The sequence below is a fragment of the Cardiocondyla obscurior genome, linkage group LG13 (assembly GCF_019399895.1).
Source record: "Cardiocondyla obscurior isolate alpha-2009 linkage group LG13, Cobs3.1, whole genome shotgun sequence".
Classification (NCBI taxonomy): domain Eukaryota; kingdom Metazoa; phylum Arthropoda; class Insecta; order Hymenoptera; family Formicidae; genus Cardiocondyla; species Cardiocondyla obscurior.
Genome location: NC_091876.1, coordinates 1,352,694 through 1,370,373, shown reverse-complemented (window position 1 = coordinate 1,370,373; position 17,680 = coordinate 1,352,694). Strand labels below are relative to the sequence as shown.

General features: G+C 36.5%; 3 protein-coding genes and 1 long non-coding RNA gene across 6 annotated transcripts; 1 reads left to right on the top strand and 3 right to left on the bottom strand.

Annotated features, from left to right (window-relative positions):
- Positions 1–89: 89 nt before the first annotated feature.
- On the bottom strand, positions 90–4,468 carry Eya (eya transcriptional coactivator and phosphatase 2). Of its 2 annotated transcripts, none has more exons than XM_070665506.1 (8): positions 4,353–4,468; positions 3,816–3,981; positions 3,428–3,611; positions 3,185–3,320; positions 2,997–3,083; positions 2,604–2,869; positions 1,680–2,136; positions 90–1,564 (listed from the first exon to the last, which is right to left on the bottom strand). In XM_070665506.1, the coding sequence occupies exons 1-8, from the start codon at positions 4,462–4,464 to the stop codon at positions 1,383–1,385; spliced, it is 1,590 nt and encodes a 529-aa protein (XP_070521607.1). In that variant the 5' UTR covers positions 4,465–4,468; the 3' UTR covers positions 90–1,382. The 2 variants fall into 2 exon arrangements, with proteins under 2 accessions (XP_070521607.1, XP_070521608.1); XM_070665507.1 differs by having other exon boundaries at positions 3,428–3,629; positions 3,816–3,979; positions 4,353–4,456.
- On the top strand, positions 4,403–13,584 carry LOC139107706 (uncharacterized). Of its 2 annotated transcripts, XR_011546562.1 has the most exons (9): positions 4,403–4,527; positions 4,596–5,160; positions 5,391–5,880; positions 7,193–8,880; positions 9,864–10,192; positions 10,451–11,075; positions 11,187–11,412; positions 11,503–12,455; positions 12,687–13,584. It is a non-coding gene; the product is annotated as an uncharacterized lncRNA (long non-coding RNA). The 2 variants fall into 2 exon arrangements; XR_011546561.1 differs by having other exon boundaries at positions 4,468–5,160.
- Positions 13,585–13,800: 216 nt separating this feature from the next.
- Positions 13,801–15,497, bottom strand: Nf-yc (nuclear factor Y-box C). The gene is made up of 5 exons (XM_070665517.1): positions 15,359–15,497; positions 14,947–15,079; positions 14,381–14,848; positions 14,143–14,316; positions 13,801–14,053 (listed from the first exon to the last, which is right to left on the bottom strand). The coding sequence occupies exons 1-5, from the start codon at positions 15,379–15,381 to the stop codon at positions 13,880–13,882; spliced, it is 972 nt and encodes a 323-aa protein (XP_070521618.1). The 5' UTR covers positions 15,382–15,497; the 3' UTR covers positions 13,801–13,879.
- Ift52 (intraflagellar transport 52) lies at positions 15,359–17,623 on the bottom strand. The gene is made up of 6 exons (XM_070665509.1): positions 17,363–17,623; positions 17,030–17,247; positions 16,817–16,925; positions 16,471–16,753; positions 16,071–16,319; positions 15,359–16,005 (listed from the first exon to the last, which is right to left on the bottom strand). The coding sequence occupies exons 1-6, from the start codon at positions 17,494–17,496 to the stop codon at positions 15,736–15,738; spliced, it is 1,263 nt and encodes a 420-aa protein (XP_070521610.1). The 5' UTR covers positions 17,497–17,623; the 3' UTR covers positions 15,359–15,735.
- Positions 17,624–17,680: the final 57 nt, after the last annotated feature.

The following is a 17,680-nucleotide window of genomic DNA, read 5'->3' as shown; positions in this document are numbered from 1 at the left end:
TTCTGTTTATGTCTTAAAATGTGATTACTTACGAAAAAAATATAATAAAAAAATGTTAAGGTTACATATATTTTAAATAAAACAGAATCTTAGAATATTGATTTATTTTCAGAATAGTCAATATTAAATTAGTACTACATATAATTTAACATAGATTTGATGCACGGAGCATTTTTTTTTTTTTTTACAAAAGAATAAAGTTTTACTTTCATTTTTCCATTCTTTTTTTTTTTTTTTTGAGACACGAACAGTCATTACATATTATATTTTTATTAATAGCATTGATAACGAATAATACGATATATTCAGAAAATTTTTATAAACTGTTTTTACACATAACGATGTCAACTGTTAATTAGTAACTATACTAATTCGTTCCTTCCTTTTTCTTATATTAATATTAATGTATTTTTGTTTGTCAAATAACCTTGTACAATTCCAAAATATGGTAATAACTGTATCATATTTTTACAAATATATAAATACTTTTTTAATGCATTTATGTCCAGTAAAATTGTTATATGACGTGTGTATAATGTATAATTGATATGGATACTTTCAAAATATACATAATGTTGCTTATAACTATATTTGTGACGTAGAAGTTAAAGGAATGTAAAAAAAAAGTACACGTAATATGATAAATATAGATATAAAGCAGATATAATTCACGAAAATGTAACAAACAGTCAAACTGATTTTTTTTGCAATAGATTTGCGTATCATACGTGCAAGATATTGTGCTATATTAAGTGAACAATAACTATAAACATAGTTCGTGAAATATTATATAAATCCATAAATATGACGTAAATAATATTAAGGGAAAAAATCCGTTCTATTAAAATCTATTAGTACATATTAAAAATTGTTTGATTTTTTTATCAGGAAAACGAAGGATGCAAACGTAGTGCATTTAAGTACATGAAATGTGTATTATTATTACATATACTTTTCACAGATTTCATTTTTCAATTTATATAGTACACCTGACTAAATGCCAATGTTAGAAAACCATCCGAAAGAATCTTATTATACATATAAATCTTTGTTCTCCGAATTTTCTTATTACCACTAAAATTTTACTTTCATTCTATATCACTTGCGGACGAGATGTCCGACTAAATCTTCGACTAAATCATTTTTAATATCGGCGAGTATAGCTATGAAAGTGCCAATCTTTCTTTTATGTATATTACACACGATAAAAGTTATAGGAATGTACGAGCTGCTCCAGAAAAAAAGTATAGGAATGTGGGTGTGTTAAGTATAGTTTTATCGCTAGTTTTTTCTTGTTAATCGCACAGAAATACCTATTATGTGATTTTCTATATGTTGAAAATAGTTTCTGATAGAGACTGATCTTCGTATGCGGTTTTTGATTAAAGAAATCCCATTTCTAAGGCAGTATACAGGGCTTGAGTGTCTGAATGACTATTTATCCTCCAAAAAGGAAAGTTATGCGCCCGCGCTGCCGTTTCTTCGTCTGAATCGTCTCCTATTACCACGTACGTACATCTACGGCCAAATCGAGCGACCACTCTACCGAAACAGCTTTCCTTTCCTAAAATAAAAGTGTTATTTTATTTTATTATTATTAAACTATAAAGTTATCTATGTGCAATTGCAATATTTTTGAATAATTATTTAATAATTTATTATTTTATTTTGATACTTGCCAATTTTAGAGGCCGAGTATATGTTTTCTATCGGGAATATTCCGCCAATACCAAAAAGCAGAACTTTGGAGAGCGCCGGCACCAGTTGCGTGGTCGTTACGAGGATGTTGATGCAGTGACTTCTCTTATTGATAATGTTTAGACATTTCACTGCCGACGTCAACCAGTTATCAGTCAACATTTCGATCTCGGAACGCAACTGTAGCCACTGTTCGCGCTTGGCTGTACCCAGGAGACCACCTACGTTGTTCCGATAATTGCAATAAATCTCTTTGATTTTACGATAGCGGAACGCTAATTTTCTCATCCAGTCAACGCCGCCTCGCACACCAGATGCTAGGCATATTCCATTGTTTGCAGCCGCGCAATGGAAGCCGTCGGTCGCGAAATTATAGGATGACAGGTCCTGCCCGTTGTCGTCCGATGAAACATCGTCTATATGCACTTGATCACAATCCTACGAAAAAAATTAATTAATTTTAAAAATACGTAAAATATATTAATTTCAGTGTGAATTACGAGTATGCTTAATCATTATACATTGCAAAATAAATGTAGTTTAAATCGTTTTTTTTTAGGTTCGGCTATACAATTATTTTTTGTTTATTTAGGCTATACAATTATTTTTTATTCGAATAAACGCAGTCTCCATAATTTTATTTCAGCTAAAATCCCAAACTGTGTTGCACCAGGTAGTCACTTGTGCGGATGTTAGCTTTTAAAGCATATGGTCAACTTATGGTCAGAAAGAAAACCAAATCAAGACTATACTAAAGGCCATTCAAGCCAAGTATCCTTTTCATTATTTCTTAAAAAGAAATTGTAAGAAATCGTATAAAATATTATATTAAAATTATATTAACATTATCATTATGATCAAATACTATAAAAAATATTCTGCAGAATCTGGAGAATTTCCATCACCTCAACGTCGTTGAAGAAAAAATGTGTATCCGCCAAACTAAATATCATTTCCTCCATCCTATATCCCACTTGAGCCAGAAGGTTCGCATCTTTACGGTATTTGGTGGCGTATTGTCCAGTTAGCAGGGAATGAAACACGACTATGGTTTCGTCGAGGTCCCAAATGAATATACGATCAGGACCGGCTTCCGTTGTGTCCGCGGAACCGATACTGTTTCCGCTTCCGCTTTGTCTCCTTCCGCGCCTGCATGGCTTCGTCGTTGCCACTGTAAACGTATGCAAATAAATTATTTTTTTATTTTAATATGTATTTAACATTACACATGTATGTCTCTTCATTGAGATATTTTATTAAAAATTATATTCTCAATATATAAAATTATATAACATTACCTTCGATGTTTGCAGTTTCCCGTGCGGTTAAATCACTCGCATCGTGTGTCGTTGGATCCAACGTGAGCGCAGACTTGGTCGAATTTTCTTATGCACATAAAATAACATTAGTCACGATTGTTTTACAATTATTGTTTTATCAAAAGCGCTAATTTAAAAAGAACATGCCCTAACAGTAAAAAAATTACCAGCGAAGGCGATGTTTCCGATATTAAACGAGGTTGGCGGCGCATGATAACTGGGCACAGGATAATATGTGGAATACTGGAGTGGTACCCTGTCGTTTCCATACAAACTACTGCTGTAAGCGCTATAGTCTAATTTCTGCGGAGAAAAAAAAAGAAAAAGAAACAAACGTAAAGTCAGTATTAGGAAGAAGCGAAGAAGATGAACGTGGAACGTGAATTCGAACGCGTCGCGTACATTCTCACCTGAGAGGCCGATGATATATTTTGTGCCATATTCGGGAAAGTTGTCGTCCCGCTATTGTAACTGGCATAGGACGGATACTGCGTCATCGAGCTCGACGATGTATAAGAGCTCAAGTACGGGCTCTGCAAGCTCGATGCATTTTTCGAGGCTGTCGTTGATCCGTAAGGTGGTGAATTGTATAAGCTGCAGAAAAAAGAAGAACTGTTGATGATAAAAAAAAAAAAAAAAGAAAAGTAAGTTTTGATTACATTTTTAACATTTTCATTAATTTAAAACGCAAATTTCTACGATTAAATCTTTTTGCCGCAATTATCTTTAAAAAAGCAATTTTCTTATCACGTTTAAATTGGCAAATTATGATCGGTGAATTTATTAAGATTTAAATACCTGTTGTAATATTGGTTGGGACCGTACAAAGATCCGTAATCGGTCTTTTCCATCGAGTCTGGATAGTCCTGCTCTTTTTCTTCGGCGTTTTCGTCGATGTATAATTCGCCACCGGGTACGCTGTCATTCTCAGGACAATCCTGCACCTCGTTCTTAACTTCGGTCTCTTGCGTGACAACAGAAAATACATTTTATTTAAACTAAACAAACCTCCAAAATGTCGATGCTTTGATGGCTTTGAAGCTTTCGTTAATTATTCCGAACAGGATATTACGGCCCAGTTTTACCAACCGTTAATTTAATCAGTTGGTTAACCATCAGGGTTGCAATTGCTGAACGTAAAACTTATGTTAAAAATACGTCATTTTTAAAACAACAGTTGCAATCCTGAAAGTTAACCGACCGTTTGGATTAGCCTCGCGTTGACGAGACCGGACCGGTACGTGCTGACTTTTTAAAGTGTATTTTGTGTAATTAGACTACGTTACAGTCGAGATATCTATTCTACGCCAATGCGGCTGCATGTTCTCTATCTACCATTGTTTGCGGCGCGAGGATGCTGCACCGAGGCTTCTGTCGACGAGGACACGTTGCCAGCATTGTCTAAAACCCCTGCTGGTTTTGTCGGATCATTGTCTTCGGTTAACATATCACTCTATCTGCAACAACATAAATCATCGGGTTATTTCCTCTGCCCTGGGAGCGTGGGAAGGTAAAGTAGTAAGATTATTACGAGTGAAACCGAGTCGTGCTCAAAATTATCAATTGTCTTTTCATCAGCCGTTACTTCGGCAACAGAATCAGAGTAAGATCCGAGGTCGACCCGGAAGAGAAATCGGTAGAGAAAAAAATAAGGGGAGAAGCGAAGTGTTCGCATGATGAAATCGTAAGATCTCCCCCTCCCCAGGTGTCGTTAATGGAAGGTAATAATATCTAATATACGGTTTTGTTCTTGCGTTTCAGAGATTTAATTGCGCCCGCAGAGATATCGATGGGTTTGCACTCCCCGGCGTATAATGCTAATGCCGGGTGTAATAACCCGGCGTTGAACGACGACGCATCGGCGGGATTCTCGCAGGTGGAAGGTAGCGTCGCACCTGTGGGGCTCGCGAGGCTCTTCGTTCGCGTGAGAACACGATTATTGTCTGCCAATTGCGTGTCGAAGAGGTGGAGTGACTGGCCGGGTAGGCGTACACCACAGGGCACCAGAGGCAGCCAATGGAACGATATCCTCGATGCTTTGCGTTATGTATTCTTTATGTTGCCAAGTCACTATCTACATCTGTACTCCCGCCCCCGCGCGCGTACATATGTCTCGTACATACTTCTCGGGATGGTGCAAAAGGTACGTTCGAATCTCACTTATCGAGGCAGAAGGGGTTAACTCTTTGCGAATAAGTCTTTAAGCGCGATGCCTTTTCGAAGCTCGTCTAATCAGTTCGACTGATTAGCATTACGAACGAGTTAGGGCCGTTTAGAAGCGCATGACTTAAAGAGTACAAATAAATCTTGATTTAATAACAATTTAATAACAAAAAAGAAATCTTTTTATTACTGACGAATGATTTTTTACAGGTGTACGATTACGCGGATGCGGCAATAAGCAATGCCGTGAGAAAAATCCGAGGAAGTGAGACGTTCACCGTCATATGAAACTTACTCTAGATAAGGTCGGTATTTCATAGTCGGTTCTTATTTCAAGACCATCTTAAGTAATGCGTTAAGGTAATAATACTGTACTTAAGACGATTTTAAATACCGACTACGAATACCGGGCTAAATCAGAATTTTTTTGCGTAGGTTGCGCAAAAAGTTTGACTCTCCAGGTGGATGGAAATGTTATGAATTTGCTGCCACCCTGTATATCGTCATCTCGCTGCGCTGGATCGCATATAATGCACAACGAAGCAAGAGATGAAAGGCACTCCGCTTATCTAAACAAAAGCCTGTGCCGAAGTGTTTATCGCGGCCGAGTTGCTTAGCTTGCTGTCTGACTGGCTGTCTGTCTGTCAATCGTCAGGGAAAACGAAATGCAGCGAAACAAGAGGAATGTCGGCGCTTATCCGTAAGTCTCCTCTCGTCCACCTAATGGCTCGGTTTACTTCGTCGACCGTAAAAATGAGAGAGAGAAAGGGAGGGGGAGAGTAAGAATAAGAGATAGAGAGCAACAGAGAGAAAAGAAAAGCCTAAGGATGGCTACACAAGAGAAGTTTATCGAGACAAAAGCTTTTTGTCCGCATCTATCTAGCCGCATCGAAGAATAAGAATCTTTGGGGACGTCTTTTCAAATTTTGTTATCCTATTCCTTTTTTTTTTTCTTTTTTTTCTGACCGAGATTTCTTCATAATAACGTTAAACTAGCGTTAAAGCATACTTTGATTATTAAACACAGCTATAAAGCTTAAGATGTTTATTCTTGAGATTACTTGAAACTAGAATTTTGCTGATCTGATAAATAATAAATTACTTTAAATTAATACGATTTATTTTACAATATTAATATTGATTAATTGCTAAAATAGTTCTTGCAAATGTACTTTTCATTACATATCTGTTGCCATGTAGTTTTTAGTGCCCTCCCCGATTATTTTAATATTTAAACGAAATTTCTTAAAATTATAGTTCTATTTATTTTCAACTTTGCAATCTTTTGCCGTTGACGTCACTTGCAGTGCATGTTAAAACTTTTATCACTTCTAGATGGAACGTTATTTTACCCGGGCACTATTTGCTGCAGCTTTGTAAAATGCTTATTGAAAATAGCATGCGAAACTGTTGTTAACTAGCGCGACGCGCTTTTTGGAGAGAACGTATTGTCTGATACTACGCAATGGCCAATTAAAATACATTACTGCCGTAACGAGCCGAATTAGATGCATAAGTTACGCATGCTCAATTGATAATGACGTTTTATGCATGTATGCGAACATCCGCGACAGCATTTACAATTTTCTCTGTCTCTCTTAAGCCCTTTTACAAATTAATAATATGAGAGAGAGTTGACGCACGATCACAGTCACAGTAATATTAATGTTAATAGTAATTGTAAAGTACTAGAATAGCAATATTTAAAAAATTCTTATGTTATAGGTTATAGTTTTGAAATCACAGTATGCAAAAAACAAAACTCTTGGTTTTGATTATTTTTGACTAATTAATAATACTGAAGACGTGCCAGAAAAAACTTATTTAAAATTGAAATTAATTTGTTTGTGGAATTACGGAAGATTAAATTTTTTAACTGACAGCTAATTAATATTTAAAATAAGTTTGTCTTAATTTTTTTTACTTCAGTCATCTACTTTCCCATTATTGTAAATTTTTTTACTCTACTTGTCTGTCCTTCTATTTCTATAACAAGCTTTATTAATTTTTAGGAAGACTACTCTTCGGTACACGATCCCGCATAACGACAAATCCTGATTCGGCATATGGGGTACACGTATCAATTACCATGAGAGATATCCACATGAAATCATAATAAAAAAGGAGCGACGTTTGCGATAAAGTAATCAAACAATATCGATCAGAGCCTTACGTTCCGCTGGCTGGCTCCAGACTCGAGACAGAGTGCCGTGATATTCAAGGATGTCGTCGGCGATTTCTTTCTGACAACAGCATCGTTATCCCGGGGGTGAGTAACGCACGCGTGCGTGCGTGCGGACGAGCGTACGTGCGGACCCGCTCGCGCGTCTCCACTACGTGCGTGTGCGTGTAAACACGTCGTGACGGAATTCACGCATTCATATCACTCTACTTTCTCGCTCGGGTTCTCACTTTTCTCGCATCTTTTAGGGCCATGGAAACATCGCGCTGTGCCGTTCATCAACCACCACCCCGTGTGCGTTACGTTTCACGCACACCGCCCGGGCGCACGCACACACATACGCGGCCGCGGATGGCCACCGTCGCCGTCGCCCAAATTCACCACGTCGTGCCGCGTCGCGGAAGACCTTTTCGCGCGCACGTCCCTCGCAGGATCTCCGCCCGTGCCTGCCGGTAACCGTGCGAGGGATGCAAAGGACCCGCGAGGAGGATCACCCACGCTTCGGCGCCGCGCCGCAGACAGCCCCGCCGCTCGCGAGATCGCGTGGTAGACTATCGCGCGCGTTTAAAGTTTCCCGGTGCCGGGTTCTTTTCTCTCCTCGCTGGAAAACGCTGGCCCGGCGCGCGCGGTAATCACTCACGACAGAGGCTCGCCACCATCGTCTCCCCCGGCGGCGTCGCAACGGCGATGTGTTGGCGGGCCTTCGCCGTCCGTGTACGATACGTCCGCGGCCTGCGGAGTTCTGAGCATGCGAAAATGTCGCCTGCCACCCCCGCCCGGTGATCACGTGGTCGGCCGCTCGTTCGACTCCTCTCCGCCTCACCTTTCCTCACGCTAGCCTTCTTTCTCCCTTTCATTTCTGCCCTCTTCGTCTCGTTCAGCCTCCGGTCTCGCCTCTCTTTGTTCCCCGCTCCTTCGTCCTTTAACCCGCCCGCCGGCCTTTTGTCTTTATTCTGCTCTTTCCGCGTTTTCCTTTCCTTTTTTTTTTCTCTCTGCGAAAACTCTCGCGTGCTGCCACATAAATTAAATTCCTTTAAAAAACAAGAAAAATATACATAAAAATTGTTTTACACGGAGATGACGTCTCGTCCTATTCTCTCTTTCTCTTCAACGGTTCGTCATCTCTTTTCTCCGAACTGTTTGTACGTCGTGCGCGATAACACTGCTCAATAATGCATTTCTATTTAGGATAATATAAATTGCTTCTCTCTCGCGCTATTCTCTTTCTTTCTCTCCCTTCTTCATCTCGCTCTCGCCGGTGAAGCACACAGGTCGCTCGTTAATTAGAGCGAGAGAAAACGTGGTGAATCGCGCGCGTGGTGGGCGATGGCGCGGGAGATAAGGAAGGCGAATCGACGATAACGAAGCGCGAGGAGGATGGAGGCGAAGATGAAGAAAGAGAAACCAAGTTAACGCGGGAGAGAAGGTCTACCCCTCTACACTCGAATAATTGTCACCTTCAGTCGCCGTTCATTTGTACAAATCGCCCAGCAATGACGCTCTTCCCCGGCGGGACAGGTTTTTATTTTTTTTTTTTTTTTTTAGAGAAGAGGAGACGATTAAAAGGATCTATAGACGATCTTGATAAGAGCCGGCGTAGAATGCGTGTTTCAGAATTCCACGAATTAGTGAGAAAGAACTGAGAAGGAAAGAAACGTTGCTTGTTCTTGCGTGTTAATAATACAGTCGTCAAACGCATTACTGATTACAGCTCGACACGATAAAATACCGTTGCATTGCGTTCCTAGTTTTTTTTTTTAATTTCTTTAATTCTTTGTTTTATAAAGTATTCATTAGGATCCAATTTTATTCTCGAGCAATTAGCGGTGGACAAAAGTGCAAAGAAGAGGCATAATAAGTCCAACGTTTTTTTTTTTTTTTTTTTTTTTATCTATAAAAAAAAAATTTTTTTTGAACGTTCTGAAATAATTTTCGATTTAATAAGTCTTTCACTTCGCGTGAAAGGGAGGTAAAAGAGTGTCTCGACGGTCCTTCTTAGTTTTTTCACCTTTCTTTTACGTGGAGACAGAGAATTCTTGACGGGAGGTCCACGCCACCGGCACTACGTCATACTACGGTGGGTTCCTGGAAGGCGAGAATGTCCCTGCGTCCTTTTTTCTCGCTTTATCGATTACGGCGCGATAAAAGCGCCGCGAGATGTCTGCTTCCTCTGTCACTGCGTGACAAAACAAATTAGGGCCTTCGCTATAAGTGAAATTATGAAGGGCGAAGGGATGGTCGTTTGCGAGATATTACAAGCGCGGAGTCCTCTTCAGCCCTTAAAATTAAAAGGATGCATATGCGGTTAAAGAAAAAACTGATAGAAATTTATCTTTGGTCTTGAATTACGTTTGAAATTGTTAAAAGATATTTCTCTTAGATGATTTATCAGGCATACATGCATTAAAAAAAAAAAAAGTTAATATATCAATCTAATAATTCGATATCTAATAATTTTAATGAACGTATATACTTTTATTAATCTTTTAATAATTTTGTAGGTCTTATATCTTTGAGGGATAAACTTCACGCTATGGACTATTAAATTTGAAACCTCTTTGCGGCTAATGTAACTGTAACAGCGAGGGTGAGTCTGCATTTTTCAAGAACGATGACGAAAATGAGAAACAACACGGACGGCAATATAATTTCCTACATCCTGTACTAACATCCATTGTGCGTTTTCCACCAGCTTGATGGACTCTCAAATTTCGTTAAAAGTCTCGCTAACGTTACTGTAAAAGCATCTCGAGAAACCTTCACGTTTAAGCGCTGCACTCACGAAAGCTTTCCACGCAATTGTTTCGGGATATTATTACGATCAAAAATGGTATGTTTGATCGGAATTAACGTAAAACTTTTAATGTGTTTAGCCTTTAAGCCGGTATTGACAGTCATTATTTTAAATTATTTTAACTACAGGTCTCATTTGGTTTTCAATTAATCACGGAGCCGTGATTATCGTCTCGAGACATTGGTTAAAATAATTTTAAAACGAGGACTATGAACACCGGCTTTAAATATATTTATTAACTGTAATTTATTATTAAATGTATTTATTAATCGCACGTTTCTTTTTATATTTCAGCCGACGGTAGAAGCTTGCATCCACGTTCAATACGAAACTGTTGCGAGTTTAGAGTTCCACTATCAGCTTCTCATACAAATCAAATTTTCAGCATTCTCTCGAAGGAGCCGGCGGCTCTCATATCGTCGTATTTCCTCGGGACAAATGTGATATACCGCCTTCGTGAAAGAAATATCGATTCTAACACGCGACGGATGTTATTGCGTTTCTCAAGAGCCGCTCGTTACCCTCGAACCGATAAGGATAATAAAAAGACGCGCTGGAGGCAGACATGGCGTCATCATCCTGGATCGGCCACGAGACGATAGCCGGCGAAGAAATGGCGGAGTGATAGTTGAGCGCGATACCTTTATGATATAATAGAATAAGAGCTTCGCAAGTCGCGGGTGATAGAGCGAAGGAAGGAAAAAAGAAAGGAAACTTGGTCCCAGCCTTTCGAGATATGCGGGTGGCTTGTAGTCGTCTTCAATGTATTAATGGTGCACATATGTACGTAACGACCACCCAGGTACATGTGTACGAACACTTTGCGAAAAGTGCAGGCACGTAGAGACGTATACGGTGTCGTAGAGGACCACGAGGCGAACCCCGAGGTGCCGTTTTTCGTTAAACGGCACGTTTGCTGGTAACGTGTTATTACTTTTTGCTTGCCGAAGGCGACCTCGACATTTTCAGAACCGCCGTAAGCGCTCGTCTTTGTCTCCATAATAATTTTTTTTCTTTTTTAATTTTACAGATGTATCTCTGTCACCGATGGAATACTTTAACGGAGTTTAATCGCTGTCCTCCAAATATTGTTCACCGATCGTAATCATTCAGCGCTTCAAGTGTTCAGAGATTCTCTCGAGGATCATCATGGATCATCGTGTCAAATTTACATCGGCACAAAATGGAGAAAGTTAATGAATCAAAGTATTAACATGTTTATCGACGCGGCTCTGAAGAAGATCGACGAGATGCTGGTATGAATATAATACAATTCTGATAAATTTTTAACTTGCTCACACTTTCTTTCGCCTTCTTCGATACACATGTGTGACGCATATTTGAAGGAGACTAGTTTGCAAAAATGGATGCGTTGCGTACGAAGATCCTGCGAGTAAGTTCTGGACCAAAGCTAAGTAAGCGAGATATCTCTCTCCCTGTTTCGTCGCTATGTCCGTGCGTTCAAGAGGGATATACGTATGCGATGAAGATGTGGTGTGAGTAGATACGTGCGTTCTCCCTTCGCTATACAGGGTGTTCTATTTTTTTCATTCACTCTTAGTAACAAAGATAAGTATAAATTGCGAGACGAAATGTTTTAATTTTACAAGCTTGCGGATGATTTCTTACTGGTACTTGGAATAATTAAATTCTAGACGATTTAAGAGTTTAAATAATTAATTTGTTTTACGTTTTCTAGGTTTCCACATCTTTTCTTTTGCTAAGGTTGCTCTGTGTGTGCGTGTGTATGCACGCAACGCAGGCGCAGGCAGCTGTCACCTTACACCCATGGAGGAGACATGGGGCTGTGGCGGCCATTCTCAACTTATCTCTAGGATCTTTGTAAACATGTCGTGAAATCCGAGTATTTAGGCAGTGGCGTAGATCGCAGGGTGGAAAAGGATCTATCGAGCGATTATGAGAATTAAAATCGAGCGGTTGCGAGCCTAGTTTAATTTCGAAGAATAAAAATTTCGAATGCTTTCATGTGCCCGCTCATAAATTATCTTTGACTTTATTTGTCGATTGCAAAAAAAAAAAAATTGCCAGGCTTTCTCTTGTAATTTCTATGTCTTTCAGGAACACAGTATTGGTCGATGTAACACGCCCAGATAATATCATATGTGGTTTCAACGTGACCGATTAAGATCCTTGCCGGATGTGACATTGCGACGTGCTGCGATTCGTGACTTCCTTGACAATCGGAACCGCGGCGACGTCAGTAAATAGTTCATTTCTTTGTTCCGTACTAATAATAAAAAACCCAGACATCTGGGTTATAGATCACGTTTATAAATCGGTAAGTAAAGGGTCTATTTTATATTCTGATTCTAATTCATCATTAAGATTGTGCCGACCACTTAAAAATAAGATAAAAAGTAGCGATCATAAAAACAATCAAATACAATCGAAAATTTCGCTTAGTAAAAAAAACTTATTTTAAATTGATAAAACAAAATTTGTGGAGATAAACGCTATTATACGTTTCTTTTTAGCACCCCGTATATTATATATATATATATATTCGTAGGTTTCCCTCGCCAAATTGGTATTCCGATCGATCAAGTTTTAATACATCGGCAAATATCGACGTCTCTTTAGCTGGCTCTTATTTTATCTTATTCTACATACTTCATCTGCATTTAAGTATTTTAGTTGATCCTTCTAGGTAATATATGAATTAAAATTTGATAAAACGAACATAACTTATTACACTGAAATTAAACACGTAAAAATTTGCATTCTTAAGATTGGAAAAGTTTTTAATTTACTATCGATTCATTTTAATCATTTATACGACATTGTTTAATAATTCATTGTCAATTAGTATCAATAAATAATATCAAACTTCCATATATATGTTCCGCGATTTAAGTGAATAATTAATGATAATAGCATGGCTGTTCTCCATTTACATTAATAACAAAGTTACATCAATGCGAATATTCACGAATTAATAAGAATACGCGTAGTTACTGTTACGTGACATTTCGAGGCTATTGTAGAGATTCTGAGCGTCAAGACTCGCCAGACAAGAACCGCAGCAACGTGAAACATAATACAAGTTGCACCAGCCAGTCCTAAGCTCAGCCATGCGAAGCAGGCAGCCAGCGGCTAAGGAACGCGACGTACGAATCAGATTACATCTCGCGTTAGCTGCTTATCTTTATTCTTCACCTTACATCGCCTCGATTCACCTCATTTCGCTTCAGTGACCAACCCTTCGATCAGCTTATAACAGCGCCCGGATGTGCGGTCATGATAAATACAGGTATTTTTCAGAAAGAATTTTTCTCCCTTTTTTAAATAGTAATTTTTCATATATAGAATTAATAGATTTAAAAGTATTTAAACGCTTGAAAAATGATCGTACTCTTTTAAGAGAAGATAAAGTATAATAAAAAGCAAAACAGTATTAGAATAAAGATATATTTATTATATATATTATACGCACGCACGTTAAATGCAATTTTGGAGATATTAATACATAGAAAAAATTTTGAACAAATAAGATTATTATTCTATTTAAATATTAATTAATTGCCTAATATAGTGTTAATTATATTTAATAAGCCATTCTTTTTATTCAACTTATTTATAAATACGAAAAAAAATGTATGTCTAAATGGTAATAAACGAATAAGTTTAATTACAAAACGATAATGTTTTATCAAAAATTATTGTGTTGTACAAATATAGCTAAAATATTAAAGATAATTAATATTATTCAGTGTCGGCATTAGATGCTTGTAAAAAAACTGGAGCTTGAGAACCTTGTGCAACTTGTATTAACTGTGGTTGAGTTTGTATTGGAGCGGTTTGGATTATAATCGGTTGATTGCTTCCACCTTGCACTTGCATGCGAATCATTTGTAATTGCTGCGGTGTTAACTGAATCTAAAACAAAAAGTAGGATAAAGAAGACCAAAAGTAATATGCAATTAAAAATAGTTAATTATTTCATAAAAATTTTTTTTTTTATTTACGGGTATTTGTTGAATTTCGCCGCTGGGAGTGACGATCTGTTGTACGATTTGTATTCCTCCAGCTTGTGTGGTAGATGTTTGTTGGGGCTGTTGTAATTGAATAATTTGTTGGTTGGATGATTGTTGTGGACTTTGAACCGTAACTGTTTGAGCTGTGGTAGTATTGGTGCTTTCCTAAAATTAATAAAATCGTGAAAATTATGCATTAAATTTTTTTTTAATAATTAAAGTAACATACCTGTTCTACAGGACTGCCGATATTGATGGTTTGGATTTGCCCGCTAGACGGCTGAACAATTTGTATAGGTTGCGTAGTAGTGCCGCTACTCTGCACGTTTTGATTCGCCGAAGCTTGTTGTTGTGCCAATTGAAAGTAATAATGAACTTGATCCGAATTCATAGAGGTACGCACGGTACCTTCGCTCTGTGCCTTACTTTGTTTTATTTCATCTCTAGGTACTATATCAATGAGAAAATCAAATTGGTCATATTTTGTAACTGCCATTGCAATATCATTTCTTTGAAGAGTTCGCCTCTTATTATCTTCTGTATGTACCCAAGCTCTAAGAGTAAGTTCATGTATAAAGATCTCTGCTGCTTTAGCAAAAAGCATAGGAGCTTCTGCACTTATCATTTTCACATCTCCATCCAGTTTCATGATTTTTTTTATCCTTGCCAATGGTAAAGATTGTGTTTTAAGATCCATCTATATGACGAAATTTATTTAAATATTAAAAAATTATTAAACTTTATTGAGTTACTACAGTTATACCAATATATATATGTATTTATAATTATACAAACAGTATTAATATTTTTTATTTCTTCCATAACTTTTGGCCAGAAATGGGCCAATGCTTGTTGAGCTTCAGAATTTCCAGGTGAAGCAATTTGCAAATCCCCATTTGAATCGCCTTCTACTTCGCTATCTTGATTTCTAAAAATGTAAAACATATTTTTATGTTCATTTATTTTACAATTAATATTTATTTTAAGACAAACAATACCACTTATAAAAACTTTGATTAGATATCGATTTAATATAAATATGACACTATTATAGCAATTTAAACGAAACGACAAATTAATTAAGCTATTAAATTTTTTTTAAATTACCTCATAGATGGATAAATTACCTTCTTTTACATGCAGTATTATAGTAAGTATATCAGATAATAACTTATAACCTAAAAATCACAAACATTTGTTTACTTACGCATTTACGAAAAACAGCGACATCCTCGAACCGGTTTATCGATAGCATAAAAATCAGAAATTCCTTCTCAATTGCAGAAACTATTTTATTACACCGAACTAAGCAATCATAATTTTTTAAATCATATTTTCAATAAAAATAATATTTTGAGTCTCAGAAGTACTCGGAAATAACGATCACGATTGGCTGCGTTTATTTTATACGCTGCTGCCATTGTCTTGACGCGACAAAGAACGTAACTGTGATTCAAATATTCTGTATTATCTACAGATGTAATATCACGTATACGTGTATTATCATTATTTATTAAACTTTAATCAATTGCTATATACAATCAATTATTTACATTGTATTACATTTTTCTCGAAAAAAAAAATTTAATCGTGCATTGCTTTATAACTACAGATTTTCTGGAAAACAAAATTTAATACTTCTTTAGCAGTATGTGTGTTAGACTTATTTATCCTTATTATACTTCCAAACTCTCTAATATAGTGATCCAATTCTTTATCATTCGATAACTCCTTCGTTGCCATATATTTGTTAGTAAGCTGTGACAATTTTAATAAATCAGAACTGAATGCTTCATCCAAATCAAACAGCTCCAAAGCAGGTGGAGGTAATTCTTGGAAACTTGGAGGAAATACCTGTAGGAATTATTTCAATTTTATATAACTTGTGCGATCGTAAATTAATTTTATGTTATACTTACCGACGCTTGTGTAGGAGGTAAAGGTGCTTCAAAATGAGGTGGAATTAAAGTAAGTGGTTCATGCTTTATCCCTAATGTCTCATATGCTTTTATGCATGCCGGTATCATGTTTAAATTTATCGAATAAAAATGATGTTTAAATAACTTGGTGTATTCGTAAGGTATATCAATGTTATCTAAATCTTGTGTGCAAACTTTTGGATTGTCAGCTTGTTGTGTTATATCTGGTACAAAATTGTACTCCCAAAACTGTAAAATATATAAAAATATAATATGTTAACTTGTTAAAAATCCCTTGTAAGAATATACTGTTACGCCCGCTTTTAATCCGATTAATTTAATCCGGCGTAACAATACTATAAACTATATGTATATTTTAAATATGTGGCATGTAATATACTTCTATATCATCTATGTGAAGATCCATTGTTTCTGTGACAGTCAGCTCAAAGAAATCAAAAATCATATCTCTTAATGCATCATTATTTTCCTTTTCTATGTAAATATCTGTCAACATCCTAGATGAGCCTAATACAACAAGCTTTCCATTACTGCTTTTCACACAATGATATGCACAGATTGGCCTATTCATTGGAATAGCAATCGATCCACTAGATAAAGCAACAACAGATGGTTGCACTACATTTAGTGTTGCACCATAAGGATACAAAAATTTCATACCACTAAAACAATCATATATTAATAATTGAAATTATCATTAGATAAATATTATAAAATTGTCTTACATGTATTCATCATGATTCTTTAGAAATACAGATTTATTTGATAAGCCTTGAGATATTAGAGATTCTTTGGGATGCATTGTTTGACTATAACTCATACGAGCTACACTGTCTGTAAAAATAAAAATTGTTAATACAAGTTTTTATATATATCCAGAAAGAATTTCTAATATAAAAAAAAATATATAATTATCTTTTCCTTGAATTTTTACATACCATTATTTACCATTATACCAAATTCTTCTAGCAAAAAATTTATATTTGTATTGGATTTATTTTCACCACCTTCTCCAAGTGTAACAAGAACATTGCCACCAGAGTTTAAAAAATTCCTAATAGAGTTCATTTCAAGCTCTGTAAATTTGCTTAGTGGTCCTGGCAAGACTAGGATCTTGGCAGTTGCCAATAATTCTTGAGATATAGCCTCATTATTTCTAAAATACAATTAATAAGACTATAAGTTTTTCAACTCGGCAATTAATATATTATATAAATAAATATATAAATAAATCAATCAAGCATAAAGTTGCTTAGTAAAGTTTAACTTACTCCACAAATTTCCACTTTGCTTTCAATTTTCGTTGAAGTATTTTAAATTCCTCGTTCAACTTTCTTTCATTTTTAGATATGTCAAAAATAACAATGTTTTCAGTGTCATCGCCACCACCAAGAATTGTGCTCATTTTTATTAATTATTGAAGTCGATTTAAAAGACTATTTGTTCAGCAATTCGACACTTTCCCTTCGAGTGTCAAAATATTTCATCGTATTGTTACTATGACAACCACGAGTTAGCAAGTATGGAATATATATCAGCTATAATGCGATATATATGTATGTATATGTAACTATAGCAAGTATGCGTAA